Source organism: Pungitius pungitius, chromosome 2 (assembly GCF_949316345.1).
Source record: "Pungitius pungitius chromosome 2, fPunPun2.1, whole genome shotgun sequence".
NCBI lineage: Eukaryota > Metazoa > Chordata > Actinopteri > Perciformes > Gasterosteidae > Pungitius > Pungitius pungitius.
In genome coordinates this window covers 5,463,747-5,485,281 of record NC_084901.1, presented here as the reverse complement: position 1 = coordinate 5,485,281, position 21,535 = coordinate 5,463,747, and the positions used below count along the sequence as shown (strand labels likewise).

Sequence of the window (21,535 nt, the reverse complement as noted above, 5' to 3'; positions counted from 1 at the left end):
GAATAGAGCTTGAGGACGTGAACCTGGAGGACCAAAACAATACTGCACTCCTTTTAGCACGGGCAGCTGAGGAGAAACACAAGAACGTACAGCAACGTGGCCATTTCATTTGCCCCTTTTCATTTGGTGGCTCATTTGATCACATGCTCATATGCAGACGTTTGGCCCCTGGGAGCAGTTAGTTAGGAAGGGGGACAGGAGATTAAACCCACCGGTCCTGCGACTTGTAGTAATTGGCGAGGAAGGGAACGGCCCAATCCCCCGTCCCTCCTTTCAATAAAGCCGATACATTAGTTCACTTCTCTCGGCATTTACTTTAGCCGTTATTAATGCCGGTTAGAGGGCGGCTGGAGGTGGGCTCGTGGAGTCTGCTAACTACCGCGGAAAACACCTTTATCGAGAACAGGAGATTACGGAGCGTATAATAATAATAATTTAAAAAAAGAGACTTAAACCGTAAACTGGTCCTCTAGGAGTTACTACTTGGGGCCGGACTTACAGCACTAATGGCTGCAGAAATAAACAGCAGAAACAGACTCCGACTGACTGTGTATAGGTGTAACCTCCCAGTGGGCCAATCGGGGGGGGGGGGAAATAAAACTACAGTGTTGCTTTGTACTGGAATTAAAAAAGGAAGAAAAAAACGAGACAAAGGGAAGCCTGAGGTGCTTCTAAAAACAGGTGATCTGAGAGATAGATATCTGGGGTATTGGTTGTTTATCTTGGTCTCAACTAAATTGTATTTGGCCAAAAATCTAATATTGGCATAATGACTGAGAGGAAGAGGCACGAAGTGACCATACAGGCTGCTTATAAAAGTGTTTAAATCAAGACAGAGTTTCCCCATTAAAAGTAATATAACCCCCACTCACCATATTTTCAGTATTAAAAATACTTGCATGACATAGCCATCATACAGCATGGAAATAATTCATGTGAATGTGCTTAAGAGAGACAAAGTCTCCGAATAGATCATTGACGTTAATATGAAGACGTAAAAATAAAATGTCATTGCAAAGAAGATGCAGTCTTATTGCTGGCATGATATTCCCATCCTGTTCCCTCCATAAAGCCTCCACTGTCACCTCAATCGCTACCACAGACTTAATGTGCATTTCTTCTTATTTGGCGACAGGACCCCCCGTGAACGCTCGCCATCGGTACATCTCAAAGACTGCGATCTCAGTCTCACTGATTACAGAGGTTGCCTTTCTGCAGAGTCACCGTCACCGGCTTGTCTCTCCACAGCGGACGGAGAGGCAGAACAGATAGAGGATGAAAAAGCAAGGCGTTGATTGTGGAGCCGGGAGCTGAAAAGGGGGGGGGGGTGGAGGAGGCGGGGGGGCAGACTGACCAAGAGTGAGTGACAACAGCGAAAGGGGAGACAGAGAGCAAGATTTAGAAGAATAGAACCGGAGGAGAGGGAAGAGGACAGGAGGGGGGAGGAAAGAGTGATGACCAGGGACAGAGAGAGAGAGAGAGAGACCAAGGACCAACGAGGGAGGACAGAAAAAGGCAAATGCATGTAAAAGAAGGTCGACTGGTAAAGCCATTAAGCCTGGATTCAATAAATCTGCATAAAAAGCCAGCAGTCAGTCCGTAATGGCCAGTGAAGGCCCTTGTGTGTGTGTGTGTGTGTGTGGACTTGAAATGGGCACCGAGGGTGGGACATGTGCGTCTCATTGTGTCTGTCTGTGTGTGTGTCTAATGGTCGTGGAGGACCTCGGCGTCGCATGTAGAGGGAAAACAATCATCCTTGGAGCAGGAAGCGGAGCTGCCCTAATGAAAGCCCAGAGACCCCGAGACCACATCGCAGCTCAAATGGATGGGTCTGACTCTCTGCTCTAGACAACCCCCCCCCCCCACCCAGCACCCCACCCCTCCTTTGCAACGCTCTTAACACTGTGGAGGCGGGGCTTAAACAGAAAACCATCCTGTGGTCACCTTTAATCTGTAATGTTTGAATTTCAGCTTCGCGCCCCCCTTTTTTTTCCCCCGTTTCGCGCATCTCCCGTCAATCAAAACGTCCCCAGTCGGTGACCCTGACGCTGCGAGGGCTCGTCACACGCAGGCACAGGCGCACACACACACAGACACACACGGTCCCTGTGCAGTCGGCCCGTGTGTGGAGGGCATCAGTTTGCTCGCGGGGGCATCGCGCTGCGGAGCTGAAACAACAATGATTGACATTCCAGAACTATTTGCAGTTGTAACTATGTCATTATGTCAAATGTTTAGTCCGATTCGCCTCGGTTACTTTGACTACACGGCGTGCAGGGAAAACGTACGCGCACCCAGCCAAAGTGAAAATACACACTCCCTTCGCCCATTTGGAGATCGTGCTGCAACAACAATGATACTTGACGTCTGCGAGCGGGTGGCACTTTCCTTCATTAGAGTGACTTATAGACGTATAACTATGCGGACTGGATTTTCACTGAGGTTTCTCCAAGCTCCAGTTGGCTGAGACACACGTCATTCCCCCGGAGAGCCGGGCCTCGCTTTAGCAGATAGGAGGTCTGACAATCCATACCGGCCTCATAAGGGCGGCGATATAATGTCCAACACAGCCAATAACACTTAATACGTTTCTTTAATTTGACCATTTCATGCACACCAAGAATGTACATGCACACGGACGCAAAACACACACACACAATAATTTTTGAGAGCTTTTCACGTACACACATGCATACACAGGGGAGAGGGGATTTCTTTATACCGTCACACAAGGTAGACGTAGGCCAGAGAGAGAGAGAGACTTCCTGTATGCATGTGTACGATGCCAGTTCTCTTCGGTGCTCATTAGAGACGTCATTGAGCCGTAGAGGTTATTATAATGACCATGGCAAAGAAAACAGCTCTTTTAGTAAAACCTCCCTTTTGGAATCTGTGTTACTTTTGCAGTTCAGCTGAGGTTAAAGAGAAACACACGGGAACACACCACCCGAGGCCGGTGAAGCTAACAGCTCCCCCCTGGGCTTTAGTTTCGGTCACCATGCCACGTTGAGGTGGACATTCGAATGTTTACCGAAGATTATCGGCTTTGGCAGCTCGAGTGTAACTGTGGAAAGACGAGACACAAGGCGTCTTCAGGTATTAGCGGATCAACGAATCCAGTAAACACAAACAGCTGATATTTCAGTTTGAACCAAAGTAGCGAGCTGAACCACATCGGCATCCCTCAAGCGTCTCTTTTTTTCCTGTTTATGCTTCAGCAGTCACAGAAATGTAAACGTTTTAGTGACATTCGAGTTAGCAAATGGCTAAACTGGAGGTAGAAACAATGGAACAAACATTATCCCAAACTAGAGACTGCTTGAACAACATGTCGCTTTGTAATAAAAGGCTCTGGAGTCACTGGTGGTTAAAATGTTAAAACAAATGCTAGCGTTTACTGCGACGCGTTTATGTTCAAAGCACAGGAAGCAGAGTTCATTCCTTAAGGCTTTCTTGCTCCTGATGCAACCACCTTATCTGTACTCGGGGGTGCCCATTTGTTAAAGGCTTGCTTGTTCTCACGTGGGGCATCCGACGGGGCCTCGCTCCAGTTTAACACAACACAGGAGAGTTCGTAAAAAAAATTTTTTTTTTAAAAAGAGAACGCTTGACGTCCGGAGCCCCCAGTGGTCGTTGGCGTTAATGCACGCGCGGCCGGGCGCAGAATCTGAAGGTTTTTTACGTGTGTGTGTGTTTTACATGCTATTTTAGTACGATCCCGGCGGCTTTACAGAGTGCCAGGCATTTTAACAGAGCCAGGGACACGCTTGTAAAACACACACACATTCACACACACACACACACACACTCACCACAAGAGGAGAGAGGCTGGCACACGGCAGGCACATGGCAGTCTGGAGGGAGTCTGTGTGTGCATTAAGAGGGTCAGCCAGGGCGACGGTGACACATGATGAAGGAAAACGAGAAACGCGGGGCCCGAATCAAAGACAGGCAGTGTGTGTCTGCGATTGTGGGTCGGGGTCTGAAAGCAGACGCGTGGCGCCGAGCGGCGCTGCCTGGATACGGCCCGGGTTTTGACGGAAAGAGGCAGAAGGATTCGCAATGCGATGTTGCTAAGGGAAACACCTCACCAAAAAACAAAAAAAAAGTACAGAGAGACCAAAAGAACCACTAGCGTTTAGATCTTCGACCTCCACTGACAAGCAGAGAGATGGTGAGAGTAAAAGGTAATGGTGATGGAGGCACTTCAGAGGGGAAATAACGAAAAAAAGAAATGGTCCTCTACGGGGGGGAAAGAAAAACACAAAGGCCCCGAAGAAAGAACCAAGCCGTTGAGTTAATGGCAGAGGAGAACGTGATGAAGAGGATAAATGAAAAGTCTTCTTCATCCAAGAGCCGAAAACCGTAGAATTAAAGTCATACCGTTACTCTGCAAACGTTACAATCAACCCTGACGCAACGAGCACTCTGCAAACGAGCTATTCTTGTTATTATTTTACGAGAACCACACGTACTAAAATGTTGTATTAAATTATATATATATATATATATATATGGCATGATTAACGTAGCATTACTTTGCTAGTTTAGTTACAATGTTTTTAATATTTCGAAACGTTTTCCTAAATATGCGGTAGAAATGAGATGCTGCAGAGTAGTCGCTCAAGCTTTCAATCTTGTTGGACAAGCTTTCACAGCAGCCTGCCCACATGATTATTTTTAATCCAGAGTAAGTTTTTCTTTAAAAAATGTGGATCAGCGGCCTCCAGACCACAGATTGCTTTCTGCATTCAGCCAGATGATGAAAAATACGTCCAGTAATTTTGTCTCTGTGAAGGTCAGGGAAGCCATTTCTCTGGGCCTTTAATGTACAACAGTACACTGAAACATCTTAATTCATTGAACTCATACGTTTATTTAAAGTGACACCATACTGTGCCATACTTGAAGCACTCAGACAAACAGAGACATTTCCCAGAATTAAGACGTACAAAAGGGCTTTCATGAGGACTGTAGGAAAGCGGCCCTGCTGCACCCCAACCACACACTCTGTCACATTGCTATGCGAGTATGTGTGTGTGTTCTAGGGTTACCGGTTTTCAATGTATACCACATGTAGCCACCATGTATCGCCTGATATGTTTTCAATATGGAGGAAAGAGACCCGCCGTCCACCGAATTTTTGAAATTTAATAATACACCGCTTATATTCAATATCCATCAACACAACTGGTCTCCGTGACAACGGAGGTACATCGAGGCCTCACCTTTCTGTATCCCCACTTCCCTATTCTTTGCTCTCCTCCCACTCTTGGATGACAAATCATTCGACAGATAAATAGTAAATATGCTCTGCTCTGTAAAATAAAACGGATTTGTTGTGCAAGCCAGCAGCTTGTCGTCAGGTGACCTGCTGGAGTAAATACTCTCAATAACGTCAAAGGCAGCGCATAAAAACTGCCAGACCGACCAATTGTGCCCTACTCCAAAACACACACACACACACACACACACACACACACACACACACACACACACACACACACACACACACACACACACACACACACACACACACACACAGAGCGAGGACGACGACACAAGCTCACAAAAGTAATCACATTACACAAGCAAAATCGCTGATTTTTACGGTTTTATCAATTCTGAGTGAAAAATGTCCTCTCTCTATTCCATTGCACGTCCCCTCATGTTTCACAAGTCCAATCAAACACACGGAATATGCACGCAAAAGCTCTCACCTGTTCCTGTGTCATGCTGTGCACCTGCGTGTGCCAGGAGGCGGAGTCGGAGCGGTGATAGGCGGGGGGCGGGGCGAAGTCCTGCAGGATGATGGGGTCCCGTTCCTGACACAGTGAGGTCAGGTGGCTGATGTACAGCTTCAGTTTACTGCGGTTGTGATTGAGATCCAGGAGAGGAGAGAGAATCTGGGGGAGGAAGGGAGTGATGGGGGCAAAAATGAGACAAGATTCATTTTATTGTACACTAAGTGTAATGACACAGGATGACAATTCAAGGTTTGACCACAGTGGAAACACTTAAGTAAGAGACGGAAGGACGTGGTCTGAGAGCAGTAAATGCGGTTGGTCATTATTTTATTCTAGCATAGTCTTTAATTATAGTGCTGGCCTTTGTACAAAAACCTTTACTCTCTATTTAATAACAAATATTCTCTTGGTCACATACCTTCTACAGGCAAAAAGGGAAGAAATCATTTAAAAAAAGGACCTATATTGATATTCCATACCCCTGCTACGTCGTATTAGTGACTCTCCAAAGTCACTACTTTCTGCCCAACAGTCATGAGTTTATTTCATAGAGCATTACATTTAGATTTTTACACAGCTCTTTTGCAATAAGTATAGATAGATAGAAAATAACAAGGTATTTAATGGGAAATAGGGAATTTTGTAAAAATGCCGTACGCTTCTTTCCGGCACCGAGCAAAGTCTTAAAATCAGTTCAGTTCAGCTTACGGTAGATCCAGCCAACGGAGACTGGACATTAGAGTTGGGCTAATTCAAGCAGATGTTAAACATAAACGATGATCTAGAATAAAGACGCAAAAACGGAAATGGAGAGGTGACAGAGAATAAGATCAAAATCCACAGTTAACAGCTTTGGATCTGATTCCGATGTTTAGCAGTGAAATGTGTCTCTCACTGTGGCCATCGCTGATGTCTGTGCGTGTTTGTGAGTATGAGAGTGAGGCTGAGACAAGCTGAATGGTAACACCCCCACAAAGACACACACAGACACACACATACCCGCACAGATAAGACACAGAGACAAACTGTTCTCCTTTGGGGAATTGAAGGATTTAAGTGCAGAGAAAGCATGTTAAGAGGGCTGTCAGTTTGTATGTGTGTGTTGGTAAAGGATTTTCAGTCCCAGCGGGGTCTGTCCACACCTTGTGATCCATGCTCATCATCACTCAACACACACACACACACACTCACCAGCGTCATGGCAGATCCATTCACTCTCTATCTCTTCTTCATCTCATGCGCGTTTGCACTGTCTCTTTGCGCCTTGGCTTTCAGTCGGTGTGAATTATTTCATGTTCCAAAATGTTGCAGCTTTGCAACGTTTGTTAAAAGATAATATCAAAAGCTTTCAGCATAGTTTAGACACTGCTCTGAATGACAGTGCAAGAAATATTGAACCGCAAACATTCAGTCCCCATAGTGACACTCTGTGCCGCTTCAGCTCACCGCTGACTCATTCTAACCGAACCAAGCTTGGGTTACGGTGACAACAAAAAGGATAACAATTTTAAAAAGTCAAATGTATAATAAGGTAACCTTTAATACTGTGAATAAAATAGACTTGTTACATTGTTGCCCGTATGCTGAATTTACTGAAACCAATAAAGTGACTTGGATGCTCTTGTTTCTAAAACGTGGTATTTAAAATAACGGAACGTAAAACTAACAAAAGCAAAATCAGGAAACGTGTCTCTGCCAGACACACAGCTTTAACAGCTCTACATATGAAAGCCAGTCTCAACTGTCAAAACAGTGAAAAAACACACTGCAGACTGATAATATCCTATAACAATAGATATATATCCAACATTCATCATTCAGGAACTTCATCTGTTTGAAGATCCTGGCAAACAAATGAACGAGATGTGGGGGGTGTTTTTTTTGGCAGGCAAAAACATCTGATCGCACACTCGTCCCCGGCAGCATCGCTGCGACAATGAAAGCTGACGTTAAATCAAAGTAACCGTCACTTTTGATTCTGATTCCTTTGTGTTACTGCAACACAACACAGGTCCAACACACACAATAGATGTATTTATTTGTGGGGGGGTTTCTCCCATTTCCCTCGGTGTCAAATACATATAAACATGCATACACAGTACATCCATGCATACACAGTCATACATGCATACACAGTACATACATACACAGTACATCCATGCATACACAGTACATGCATACAGAGTACATGCATACACAGTACATCCATGCATACATAGTACATGCATACACAGTACATCCATGCATACACAGTACATCCATGCATACACAGTACATGCATACACAGTACATCCATGCATACACAGTACATCCATGCATACACAGTACATCCATGCATACACAGTACATCCATGCATACACAGTACATCCATGCATACACAGTACATCCATGCATACACAGTACATCCATGCATACACAGTACATCCATGCATACATAGTACATCCATGCATACACAGCACATCCATGCATACACAGTACATTCATGCATACACAGCACATCCATGCATACACAGTACATCCATGCATACAGTCATACATGCATACACAGTCATACATGCATACACAGTACATCCATGCATACACAGTACATCCATGCATACATAGTACATCCATGCATACATAGTACATCCATGCATACATAGCACATCCATGCATACACAGTACATCCATGCATACACAGTACATCCATGCATACACAGTACATCCATGCATACATAGTACATCCATGCATACATAGTACATCCATGCATACATAGCACATCCATGCATACACAGTACATCCATGCATACATAGCACATCCATGCATACATAGCACATCCATGCATACATAGTACATCCATGCATACACAGTACATCCATGCATACACAGTACATCCATGCATACACAGTACATGCATACGCAGTACATACACCGACCCTCTCTGCACAACAACCCTGTAGCCGTATGCTATGATGTGTGCCGATGCAACAAGGACGTTATTGCTGCGACACTGCCGTGTTAGATGCCAATATATTAACATGTCTGTCAAAACCTGGCTTTCATGCTTTCAAAATATACTCAACAGGTGTGTAACAGCTGTTCTCCAACACATTTTAATCCAGACTATTCATTTAGAAAGCTCAAAATAAAAAAAAAAACTGTCGACATTCGTCAGACCTGCAGCAACGCTGCGTGGATCAAATGCAAGACAAACGAGAAACAGGCAGAAAGAATGGAAAGAATGATGCGATACAAGGAAGACATTCAGGGTGAAATACCACCGGTGTTTTCCTTTTCCCAGAGATATGTAATGACTAACAGAAACCAATATTTAAATAGAGCCTAAATTTATACTCGGAATACTAATGTGAAATTCAAAAACAACACTGACTTCTGAAAGTCTGTGTGTAGGAATTCAAGCCTTTGGATTTACTGGTTTTATTAAGTTATACAGTTTATATGTGCCTCCATGTTTTTATTGTATTACACCAGCCGCAATGGTCAACGTATGCAGTGTGTGTGTGTGTCTCTAATGACTCCACGGAGTTATCCAATGTCTTAATGTTCTATAAAACAATCCCAGAGGGGCCATCATTTTACACGCCACTGTGTGTGTCAGAGTGTGTGTGCGTGTGTTTGTGCGTCTTTGTGAGCCTCTCAGGCCTTCCTGCCACTGAGTCTCACTGCAATGAAACAAACTCCAAAGACCGACATTCAGCTAGCCCCTCTCACTGGACACCTTATATATTTATATTTACATCATTTGGTGTATTTAATCACAAAAGATTGAATAACTATACAAATGATTATACTGACATGTCAGAATCTATTTTTCTTTTTTTTTTACCTTCAGTGTGGCTCTAATATAAATAAGAAAAATACATACAGACGTGAGATCCTGCTTGATACAACAAGTCAGAGCTTTACGTCGTTAATCAGGAACTTATTTTTTAAACATTGAAAAACCTCACTAACTAAAACACTGAAAAAGAAACAGGTTTTCACCTCCTCCCTGTCTTTTTTCACTGGTGCATCTCACACCACCGACGACCATATAAAACGCAACACACCGTAAAAATGTCCTCGACAATGGGGTGTGTGTGTGTGTGTGTGTGTGTGTGTGTGTGTATTTAGAGTGCTCTCCTGTGCTCCCCTGGTTGTTTCGGGAGCATTTCATTTGCCAACCGTTGAACAGAATTCCCTTATTGAAAGAGACACAATCACTCAGTGTTCCGATGTAATGCGCTGTGGCGAATTACCCGCCGTAGCCTCCGAGGAGAAGCATGCCGCTTCTGTAAATGTGAAAACTGGCGTAAGGCGTAAAGGGGGGGGGGGGGGGTGGGAGGTGGGTACCGCCGATTAATAACCGGGGTCAGACTTCGATTCGCTGTTCGGCTTTCGGGCTTTTAGCATGCCAATGGGAAATCCCACTGGCGGACCTGAGCTGCTCCCCCCCCCCCCCCCCAAAAAAAGCTGCATGTGCTGCTCATATGTGGAGTCGCCTCCACTGCCCGGTCAGTAGATCAAAGACCAGACGCAAAAAGATATTTTCGGCGTTTCCTCATTTCAAAAACAAATCTTCAGTAACTGGTCTTAAGAGTTTACCAGGAACAAGTAACTCCGACCTCGTAGCCCGAGGTTCACATGTTGTAGTGTTCAAGAAGGTCGTAGAAACACCAAGCGAAGCAACAAGGGCTGTTTTTGTGTCTGAAGAATGACTTCATTCCGAATAACGCGTTCAAATGAATTGGACTGTTTGAAGTATTGCTCGACTTGAAGGCTGTCGAGCACGAGCAATTAATGACGTTTGGGACTTCCAAATACTAGAAACCCCCTTTAGTTAATAAAAAAAATAAAAAATTAATGGGCCGCCTCAAGAGAAATATTCCTGTTTCCGTACTAACATAAAAAGAAAGTATTTTGGCAAGCGGTATTTTTTTTTTTTTAAAGGTATAGTCCACACATAAGAGAACTTCCAGCTGAGACAGACGTACGTCATTAAAGAAGCCGAAGACCTGAGGAAAAAACTATTTTTACACCACGGATATTCAGCCACAGATCAGTTTCTTTAAAACATAAGGTAAGACAGACACACGGTGCTCAAACTATGTTTAGAAATGCGGGAGAAAACTTGGACAGACACATAATTTGGCAGTGGGCTCAGCAGGGTCCTCCCCAGAAAGACAAGGTAATTTAACCCAAATGTCTTGTTTTTCTATCCTACCTTACCTAATCGCTTGGATGGAGTACACATATAAAAGAGCAGGATATAAACAAAGCAAATGAAGATCTTTGGAATAAATGACCATGAGAAGAAGAAGATGGCTTGAAATCAAAAGATGTGATGAGATATTAAATGGATAAAGAACATAACTCAGTAGTTGATTTGAAAGCATTCCTGTTAAGGTAATGCACACAAGAGATCAAGGAATGACTTCAAAACAAACCAATCTGCTAAAGAGGAGGAAAGCCTTCGGGGAGGAAGAAAAGTTGATGAAAGAACGGAAGAAATAATCATCAACAGTATCACAAACTCACGGCTAAAACCACAGAAAAGGCGAGGATGGAGGGCGAAGGATGAGCACATGTGATGTGATCCAGAGAAAGAAGACGCTCACCCTTTCTGTACAAAATGGCGGAAGGAGAGAGGGAAAGGAGGCATTTGGCTCGCTAGGCCCAAATACCCTCCTCATCATCCTAGTGGTTAGTCGGGTCCAACCGCAGCGCGGGTTTGGAGAAAAGGAGGAAGTTAGTTGGTGAAGTAGAAAGTGTCAGTGAAACATGGCAAGCGCAGAAAAACAGGTGAGTTCATGTGGGGTTGTCTGCTCACCTGGTCCGGCGAGGGCTTGTGGTTGTTGGGCTGCTCAGAGGTCGGCGCGGAGACCTTCAGGTGGTCGTCCTCGTAGTTGTCCGCCATCAGCTTCATCCGGTTCTGCGTCTGCAGAGAGATAACGAGTCACAAGCAATTAGATCACGCATCACTTCCTGTGCATATACACGCTCGCAGGAGCACTTTGATGGATGAACAACCATCAACACTCAGTTCGTAGACTTTTGTCTTTACTATTCCCCCCCCCCCCCCCTTTTTTCCCCCTCTTTCATCCGTCACTCTTATCTCTCTCATTTCGGGCTCTTCCTTCACCTCTTAATCTCTCCTCTCTTCCCCCCTTACATACTTTATTCCGGGGAGCGAGGGAACGTGAGTCGGTTAAGATCTGTCAGTATTGTACAATCTAAATCCCCTCAGCCTCTCGCTGAGCCCTGCAGGGAGCGGGGGGGGGGGGGGGGGGGGGGGGGGGGGGGCTTAAGCCGGCCAGACGGAGGTTTTTCCAGTGTGTGAGAGAGAGGCCAAAAAGAGAATTTTAATACCAACTATCACAAAACGTGTTGGCGGGATCGCTAAATAAAAACACCAGATAGCGATCCGACAGTTTATTTTTTATACCACGTGTATGTCGGGCAGTCCAAGTGTGTGTGTGTGTGCATCATTTCCTTGTTTATCTACAGACGATGTGGACGGTGTAGTGATTATTATTTGTCTCTGTACTGTCCCTTCCTCTCCTCACCACAACGCCCACACGTTTCCTAAAAGCAATCCAAAAAGTTAATGTCCAGATAACAGTTTTGGAAAGTTTTTGTTTTTAACTTTCGGTCATTTGTCCATCTTTGTTCTTTTTGAACTTTCTACCTTGTTTTTTTGCAATTAAGTATGTGAAACCAACACATGCATGTCCAAGCATCTCTATGTAGTTTTAAACAAATTCTCATATTCAGACCTAAGTCAATCTAATAGATCTAACAGTGCATATCTAGAACACACACACACACACACACACACACACACACACACACACACACACACACACACACACACACACACACACACACACACACACACACACACACACACACACTCTCTTTACATCTTCCCCTTCTTCTCTAATCGTCAGGAATGCTCTCTGCAGCGCAAACTTACTAAATCTAATAATCACAGTATTATTTATCTCCTCTTCCTCTCATTGTTCCCTCTTTCTTCCCCCCCCCCCCCCCCCCCCCTCCGTCCATCTGCTGTAGCCCACTGACATCAGACAGAATGGGAAACAAAGGAACACGGGCTGAAGATGGGGGGGGCTGGGACATGCATAGAATAAGATGATTTCATCGCGATAAGACTCGGGGAATATTAGATCGGATTATTGTTCCGTCTTCCCCTCCAGCGGTGGAAGAGGACCCCGCTGATATCCGAGCAAATTATCGGTAATGAAAAGTTGCTGAGTCACGGTTGGACTGTGAACTTTTTCATCACAATGCTAAATTAGATTAGATTTAGAATGCTAAATTAGATACGTTTGTTGATAAGTGGAAAATTACAAATAAGAATAGAAAGTGTCTTTTAGTCACTGAGGGAATTATTTCATTCTCATGAATCTCTAAGGAGTAACGAACTCAATTAGATCCACATGTGTGTGCAAAGAGAGATACTAATGAATAAAATCTCACTCACTCACTTTAGAACCGGTAACTAATTGAGGACTTTTGTCCTGAATAGCAGAAAAAGCCCTTTTGTTAACTACACGAACCCAGTTTCTTTCTCGATTAAAGCCACATTCACACAGTCATCTGTTTCAGGATTCCCGTTTCACAGGATAAAAGCGGCTGAAGGTTTTGTCTCCTAGCCAGTGCATGGCTAATTTATACCGACTAACGGGGGGGGGGGGGGGGCTGGGTAAAAATGAATAAATAAAACAGGAATGTAGAAACCACCGACCACTGATATGAAGAGCCAGCGAGTCTTAAAAATGTCCGTAAGCAACACAGGTGCGCATTCATTTCACAGGGCCGCCGTCACACATGCGCCACCTATAAATGTTACCACATGTGTCTCCTGCAAGGGCAGATGGTTGGTATGCTCCACACCTTCCCTTCCTTCCATTTTGTGAAATATAACTGTCCCTCCCTCTTCTCTTTTTCACAACCCTCCTCTCTCCCTTTTCTTTCTCCAGAGGTTTTAGTCTCCGTCTCTCCAGCACATCGCTGAGGGAAAAATAAGGAATAAATAAAAGTGAGGAGGCGCGGGGAGACTGTGAGAACGACATGAGAAGACGAGTGAAGAGAGCTGAGGTCACATTGATCTACAGCCTTCCGCTCGCACTGCGGCTGGTGGTGGTGGGGGGGGGGGGGCGGGGGGGGTTAAAGGGCAAAGCACAGCACAGACTTTCAGGGACGACCGTATATCCTGAAACACACACAGATGTGTTTTGTGTTGGACCGAAGCGCTGCACATGGACACATCCTTCTCTCTCACATCCACCCAGTTTAGGTTAAATATACATAGCTCTCTTTGCTAACTTCTCATTAACACAATACCACCGCATGTGGACGCTGAGGTTGCTCTCGTCCGGTGATCAAACCAGGAATCACTTGCGTGTGTTTTCACCTGTAGTCATCTAGTGCACATTGACTTTAATTTCACATCACAACTCTGCCTCTGTCAGTCTGTCAGTCAGGTTATCGCTAGCAAAGTGTGTGCATTTGTCACTGTGAAGGACCGGGCTAAAAATACGACACCAGCCTCACCTCACTTGATGGTTACACTTGCCAACACACACACACACACACACACACAGACACACAACACACACAGACGGGAATACTGAGGAAGTCTCGGCTGTGCTCCATCATTGAGGGACTGAGACTGATGATACCACAAAGTGAGAGAGAGAGAGAGAGAGAGAGAGAAGAGAGAGACGGGAGTGAAACCACTTACACCTCTACACACACACACACACACACGTCGCCGCAGACAGTACAGTCTCTGTATTGTGAGTAACCACCTTCGAGACCCCGAGGTGTCATAAAAGACTTCAAATGACGGGATGAAGGGATGAAGGGATGGGGAGGAGGGAGAGAGAGGAGAGTGATGCGTGTTATAATGACTTGGTTTGACACGACGCCTCATGCTCACCTTCTCCCTGACACACACACACACACCACACACACACACACAACAAACACTGCACACCATTTTCCTCTCCATTGTGCGTTCGTCATATCGGATACTTCAGAGCTCATGAGCTCAACCAACAAGTCGGCATTTGGCCAAATTTAATAACTGGAACTCTTTCGCAATAAAACAATTACTTTCCTGATGATGACAATGCCAGTCGTTTATTTTCAGAGTTTTACAGTTTGTGAATCCAGTGAAATACAAGTGAACACGTCACTGTTCTAGAACACGTCACTGTTCTATATCGGTTCGCTTGTGTTGTGTTAAGTGCCGTTATTGAGCCGCGTGTGAGTTGGTTATGTATGCGGAAGCATATATTTGCATTCTAGGGTCATAGAATATTCCAAACTTGAATAAATATGCAAATAGTAAAAACAACCGTGTTATTAGCGTGTGAACATTAATATTCAATGCTGGAAAAGAAGCTGTCACCACCGCGTATTAAACGCACCGCATGAGGGGAGTCACATAATGTCTCTTTTGATTCATTGGAAATGAAAATGTAAGGCGAAAGCATGAAAAACACAGTAATTGGTTTTCCATGTGCAGCCAGCAGGATTGAGGTGAAGCACTGGCGCTCTGCTTTTTTGACCTTTTTTATTTTGTATCAAATTATTTATTAATGTTGATCTTGGAAAACCATCCGCGGCTGCACTCTTAAGCCATCGTGAATCTGGAGAATCAGACGAATGCCTCACCGGGGAATCGAGTCAGAAACAAAAAACGAGGGGAAACAGATAGAAAGAAAGAAAGAAAGAAAGAAAGAAAGAAGAGAAGAGACCAGTGAGGAAGAAATCCACCACACTTCGCAGCAGGCTCATCCTCCGAGGGCTCGGTCAACTCACTAGACCCACGAGAACCGTCCCTGTGTGTGAATAGACCTCTGTGTGGAACCACAGCGGCATTTGGTCATGTTTATATCCTTGTTTTTGGCCCGGGTCAGTGTGTACACATCGTTTTTTGTGTGTGTGTGTGTGTGTGTGTGTGATTGTGGGTGTCTGTTTCCTTTTTGAAGGTGTATTCATTCCAACAAAGGGACGTGTTAAGCTGGGGGTGTTTGGTGTGTGTGTGCGCATTTCATCTGACGTTCAAACATTTAAATAAACCCTTCATATTTCACATGAAAGTGTTGTCACTGGAGATTTGTAGAACATTTTAACTGTGTGTGTGTGTGTGTGTGTGGTGAGTGTGGGAGGGGCAGTTTAATCCTAAATTTACCCTCGGTGGTTTGGAGGACTGTGGTCACATCTGGACTCAGTTTCTCTCTCCGCCTTTCTCATTTGCTTTGCTCCCCCCCCCCCCCCACCCCCCCTCGTACCTGTGCCCCTACCCTCCACCTCTGCACACCTCCACCTCTGTTGGATGTCAAAAGGTGCTCAAAGCGGCGCGTGCGACTAACAACCGTACCTGCTGCTTGAGCTGATGAACCAGACCGTCCTTCTCTCTCTTCAGAGCCGCCACCTCCTCCTGGGTTTTCTTCTTCTTGGACGAGGAGAGCTCCAGCAGGGCGATGTTGGCGTCTTTCTCGCTGATGGCCGCCAGCAGGGCTTCTTGCCTGCGCACAGAACCAAACACACGTTTCTTCAGCGACACACCTTAAAACGAACTCCATCCCACTTCGCTGGAAGCCGCACTCGGTGACCCTGCACACGATGACACCGCTGACAAAAGCCGGTGGGAGCGACGTGCCTGAATTGAAATTTAAAAAAGACAGAAGTTGCGCGGTGAGCGTTTTTCCTGCTCAAATGTCGCTCATAAGCGACACCGTGAACGGTTCACCCCAAAAATCCCTTTCAAGCTTCACATTGTTTTCTTTAAAATGTTCTCTAGGCTTTGCGGAGCAACGGATCTGAAAGTATCTTCATGGCTGGATGCAGTTTGTGTACACTTACATTTTTATGGTCAACCCTTCGCGTGTCAACAGTGCGTGTGGAGCACGGAGGAACGTTTAAAAAAAAAAAAAAAATGGCGAGCCACATTGTGATTTAGGAGGATCAAATTGGTGTATATTTGCGAAAATACAGCGGCAAGTATGACGCATACCATGCAAAAAGTTTCCAGTTTGTTATTTCAGTGAGGTCCTTCATGCCATGTTTACTCTCCTTCCCCCGTTTTGTTTTCATAAGATCTGCCAGAACAAATAAGGAAATGATCGCGATTGTGTTGAATTCAAACACCTTGTGTACAGGTATTACTCTCTAGTCCTCCCCGGATACTCTGAGGGATAGATAGCATTCCTTGTGGTTCAGGAAGCAACAAGCCGCATCCCATCCGCCCCGTCCTGCCTAAGATCTGGCCGAGGACACTTGAAGCTCAGAATTCTGTCGCTTTCTAGAGAGAATCTAAATGGCAACCGATTTTTCCAGGAGCTCAAAGGTTGGCCACGCACAATCACTAATGCCCGTTTACGCATTGTACCCTTGCAATCAGGTAATTTATCAAGAGGCTGCAATATTAACAAAATTAATATTCAACTCGAAATGCACTCACCCCGCCACTGTACCTAAAATAAGCATGCGCGAAGAGGCACAGCAACACACACAGGGACGTACAATCATCCAGATTTTATTGTTCACTTTCTCCCTTTCTACTCAGCACACAACTCCACACAATGTTTCTCCCTTTCTCACGCACAGACACACACACACACACACGACGATACAGATACAGCGGTGCAGCGAGGAATGCTGTGATGAGAGTGTTTAACTGAAAACAGATTACATGTTTGGACTGTGTGAAGACCCTCAGATTCTTTGGTCAACCTCACTGGCCACACTGTCGGTGCACGAGTGTCCCATCATGCATCTGGACTGCAGCAGTCCTGTCAGGAGCGGGGAGGGAGTCGAGGCCCTCGAGTGATTCCTTTACTTCAACATTGTGGGAGGCTGGAACACTGTGACAGTCTTTCCCCTTCCAGTTTCCCATAGGAGTACACACACACACACACACGTGTGCAAAGACACACACACACACACACACACGGGGAAGCTAATGGAACATTAGTCTTGTTAAAGCTAACAGTGCGTCCATTTTTATGCCATATCTGAGAGTTACCTGCCAGCACATGGCGCTTTTAAACCCTGGTGATAAAATGATATTTGTTCCAGATGCACTGGTCTCATTCTGGGCCTCTCCCTTCATCTCAGTACGACCCACACTCACACACACACACACACACCTAGAGACACACGCACACTTACTCTCTCCTTGGCCAGAGCTAAACACATGCTCATGACAAGTGCTGGTTGTGGATACCGCTGTTAGTACGTGATCGTTAAAATCAGCTTCAAGTGCAGCTCTCTTTTGCAAAATCTTTAGATAATTCGACTGTCAGAGGGCTCTTAAAAAACATAGTGGCTCTCAGCTCTGCTGGCGATGTGTCCTTAACATTGAAAATAACAAAAGGCACCGCGTGGAGGGAAGGTCCCCAGTGGATACGAAGCCTTAGATCTGTAACTTTGCTTTCAAGTCTCCCCTCTCTGCAGCAATGTGGAGGATAAAGGAAGGTCTACCAACAGTAAAAACCTTGTTTAACAGGTGACTGAAAGATCTCCACAGTTCCTTATTTTGGCAACTCCATTTGTTTTAGCAGCATTCTTTCTAAAAGCATCCCAGGAAGGACTTGTTATTCTGAGCGTTGAGTGGCATGACGCTTCTGGCCCTTGGATTCCGTTTGGATGCCGACTTAAGGAAAAGTTGTGTTGTGGCAAATAACGACTAAGGCACTTGGTTGGGGTTGTAAACAGATTTAGGCTTCTATCTGAGAACCAGTCAAAAATGATGGAGCCTCTCTTGTTGTCTATTGTTTACCATCCTATTAGCAACGACGTGTACGGGGCCGGCTGTTTATGAAGTAGCCAGTTTGCAAGGTCATTTTAAACATTGTACTTGAGAAACCATTACAGATTGTTTCCCTGCATTCAATCAATGCCTCCTTGAACGTGGACAAAAACCACCATCTGTTCATGGAGAACATCACGGCACTCAATCGTACACCTGGTGCTGGACGCAAATTCTGGTCCTTGCATTAAAGTTGCACCACGCCAAGCTGCTCCAAACTCATACTTTATTTGGAACTGAACATTGGCCTTGGATGTAAATTATGAGGTGCAGAATCATTCAATAATGCCTACAGAGCTTGGCCGTTATTTGGCTTTTTCTTTTTACCCCAAAGAAAAGCTAACAATCCCTTTCTGTTCATCCAAAAAACCCCGACACTCATGATTTTGTGCAAAGACACAGTGAAAGAATGTAGAAAACTGGCATCAGGCTGAACTACTATTACATGCCATCTGGTCATGGTGGTGAGTAGTAAAACAGTCAAATATTTACATGAACCTTTCACAGGTTATTCAGTTTAACAAGTTTCCATTTACGTTGTATTCTCTTCCCCCTTCCTCACGGGCGCTCTCTCTCTCTCTCTCTCTCTCACCCATTCTCTATCGGTGTGTCTCGCCCACCTCGCGTTTCTCATCTCCTTCCCTTCACCTCTCGCCCCGTCCCTCGTCCTATCTCCCCGCCCTCGAAGCGGGCGGCGGGCATTCTTTCCGTCGTTTCAGCGGTCGTGTGCCATGATGTCATCGCGCCCGGCGACAAGGTTGACGGTAAGCAGACGGGCTGCAAACGCACCAGGCACCTGACCCCAACCCCAACCCCAACACACAAGCGCACACACACGGGGGGGGGGGGGGGGGGGGGGGCTCTCTCCTTCCTAAAACCACTTAAGGCCCCTCACTCTATCTGGAACACTAATGTCTGGTCTTAGATCACACACACACACACACACACGAAAGCGGCTTCCTGTGTGTGCTGCGTTATCTCTTTCATGCCGTCGCCCTGCGTTGCAATCTACAGTCTGTGTGTGTGTCTGTGTGTGTGTGTGTGACAGTTGTCATACGTGTGTTCGTTACAGCATGTCCTCCTGTAGGTGGGTGTGTGCTCCTGAGGGTGTGCTTGTACGTATTTCCGTTTAAGTGTGTTTGTGAAAGTTCAATAGTTGTGTGTGCGTATTCAAGGCTTTATACGGAGCATGTGTGTGTGTGTGTTTGTGTGCGCGTGCGTGTGTGTGATCCAGCCCTGTGTGACATTAGCCAGTCTCCGTCTAAGACAAACACAGAGCTATTTCAGAAATAATCCCCTCTCCGCTCTCCCGTTCTGACGGAACAAAGCGGCTCTCCATTGTTTTCGGTACACAGGAGACGGCTCGTAGGACGCCAGAGTTTACTCTTTAACCCCCGTAGGAGATCGTGCGTGTCAAGCTCGACCTCATTTCTGCGTTGGAAGGTTTGACTGAAAATATAATTATATTCAGCATGTCGTGGATCTGTCCTTCTGACATATGGACAGGGGAATGTGTGAGATGCCTGATTGGAGGCCTGTGAAACGTGACTTTACTGACACGTGTAGCTACATTTTTACTTTTTTTAAATGATTGATTGATTGGTCTTGTCGAGGAACGGATGTGGTCATTTGGGTACGATCAGCCTCAGCTGAGTAGCCTGATGAGGATAAAGTTAAACGTAGTTGATGCAAAACAAAATGTACAATATTCAGTAGTCACACTCCAAGCTCGATGTACACACACACACACACACACACACACACACACACACACACACACACACTTGGTTTTACAGCTGACATTAGCATTGAGTTCCACCATCATACTTAAAAAGAATGAATCCATTAGAACATTTTCTGCAGGGTGGTAAACTCAGCGCAGAACTGTATAAACATGCCGAGCGTGCAATCCCGACTCCTGTCCACATTCTCACTGTTCTGGTCAGTCAGAAAGCAAAGGAGAGGAAAGAAGGCCGGGAATAGAACTGAATAGTAAGGAAAAGTATGGTTTCAAAAGGTAAAAGAGAGCTGACAAAAGATGAGAGGAACGACACACGGGAGGGCACAGCTGGCTCTCAGTGGCTGCTGATGCTGACTAGACACACACACACACACACACACACACACACACACACACACACACACACACACACACACACACACACACACACACACCTTTCTCCTAAAACCATCTCTCATTTTATTTCTGTATTTGGCCAGATATCTCAGTAGATTTTAGTCGACAGACCTCACACGCACAGATGCGCGCACACACACACACACACTCACAAATGTCTCTGGGACTAGTGTTCATGACTGTGCATAATATACTATGTACGTGGGGATATACAATTAATCCATTATTAATTCCTCCTCCTGTCTTTCTCTCTTTGTTTTCCCACTTCAATTTCTCCATTTTCCTCTCTCTATCACACACACACAGCTAATAGTTTAGTTTTAGAGTCTCCAGAGTGGGACCCTGCAGAGCAGTATTTCTCTCCCAGCTGACAGCTTCTGTCCTGGGGCAGACAGCCAGAGAGCACTTGGGCCTTTATTCTCATCTGCTCCTCGCTGGCTGGCTCTCTCTCTCTCTTTCCCACTCACTCACACACACACACACACACACACACACACACACACACACACACACACACACACACACACACACACACACACACACACACACACACACACACACACACACACACACACACACACACACACACACACACATTCTCTGCCTGTCTCTCACACACATACACCTTCTCTACCTGTCTCTCACACACATACACCTTCTCTACCTTTCTCTCACACACATACACCTTATCTACCTGTCTCTCACACACATACACCTTCTCTCCCTGTCTCTCACACACATACACCTTCTCTACCTTTCTCTCACACACATACACCTTATCTACCTGTCTCTCACACACATACACCTTCTCTACCTTTCTC

General features: G+C 45.3%; 1 protein-coding gene across 10 annotated transcripts in view; it reads right to left on the bottom strand.

Moving 5' to 3' along the window:
- Positions 1-21,535, bottom strand: part of LOC119211549 (ELKS/Rab6-interacting/CAST family member 1-like) — an 82,551-nt gene that overhangs the window by 4,092 nt on the left and 56,924 nt on the right. For 7 of the 10 annotated variants that reach the window (XM_062560172.1, XM_062560168.1, XM_037462532.2 and 4 more), the window contains 3 exons: positions 16,145-16,292; positions 11,561-11,668; positions 5,721-5,906 (listed from right to left, as the gene is read on the bottom strand). In XM_062560172.1, the coding sequence (XP_062416156.1) occupies positions 5,721-5,906; positions 11,561-11,668; positions 16,145-16,292 (442 nt within the window). Of the gene's footprint in view, positions 1-5,720; positions 5,907-11,348; positions 11,428-11,560; positions 11,669-16,144; positions 16,293-21,535 lie in introns of those variants that run through there. The other 3 variants (XR_009942873.1, XR_005119770.2, XR_005119771.2) reach the window with 1 other exon arrangement.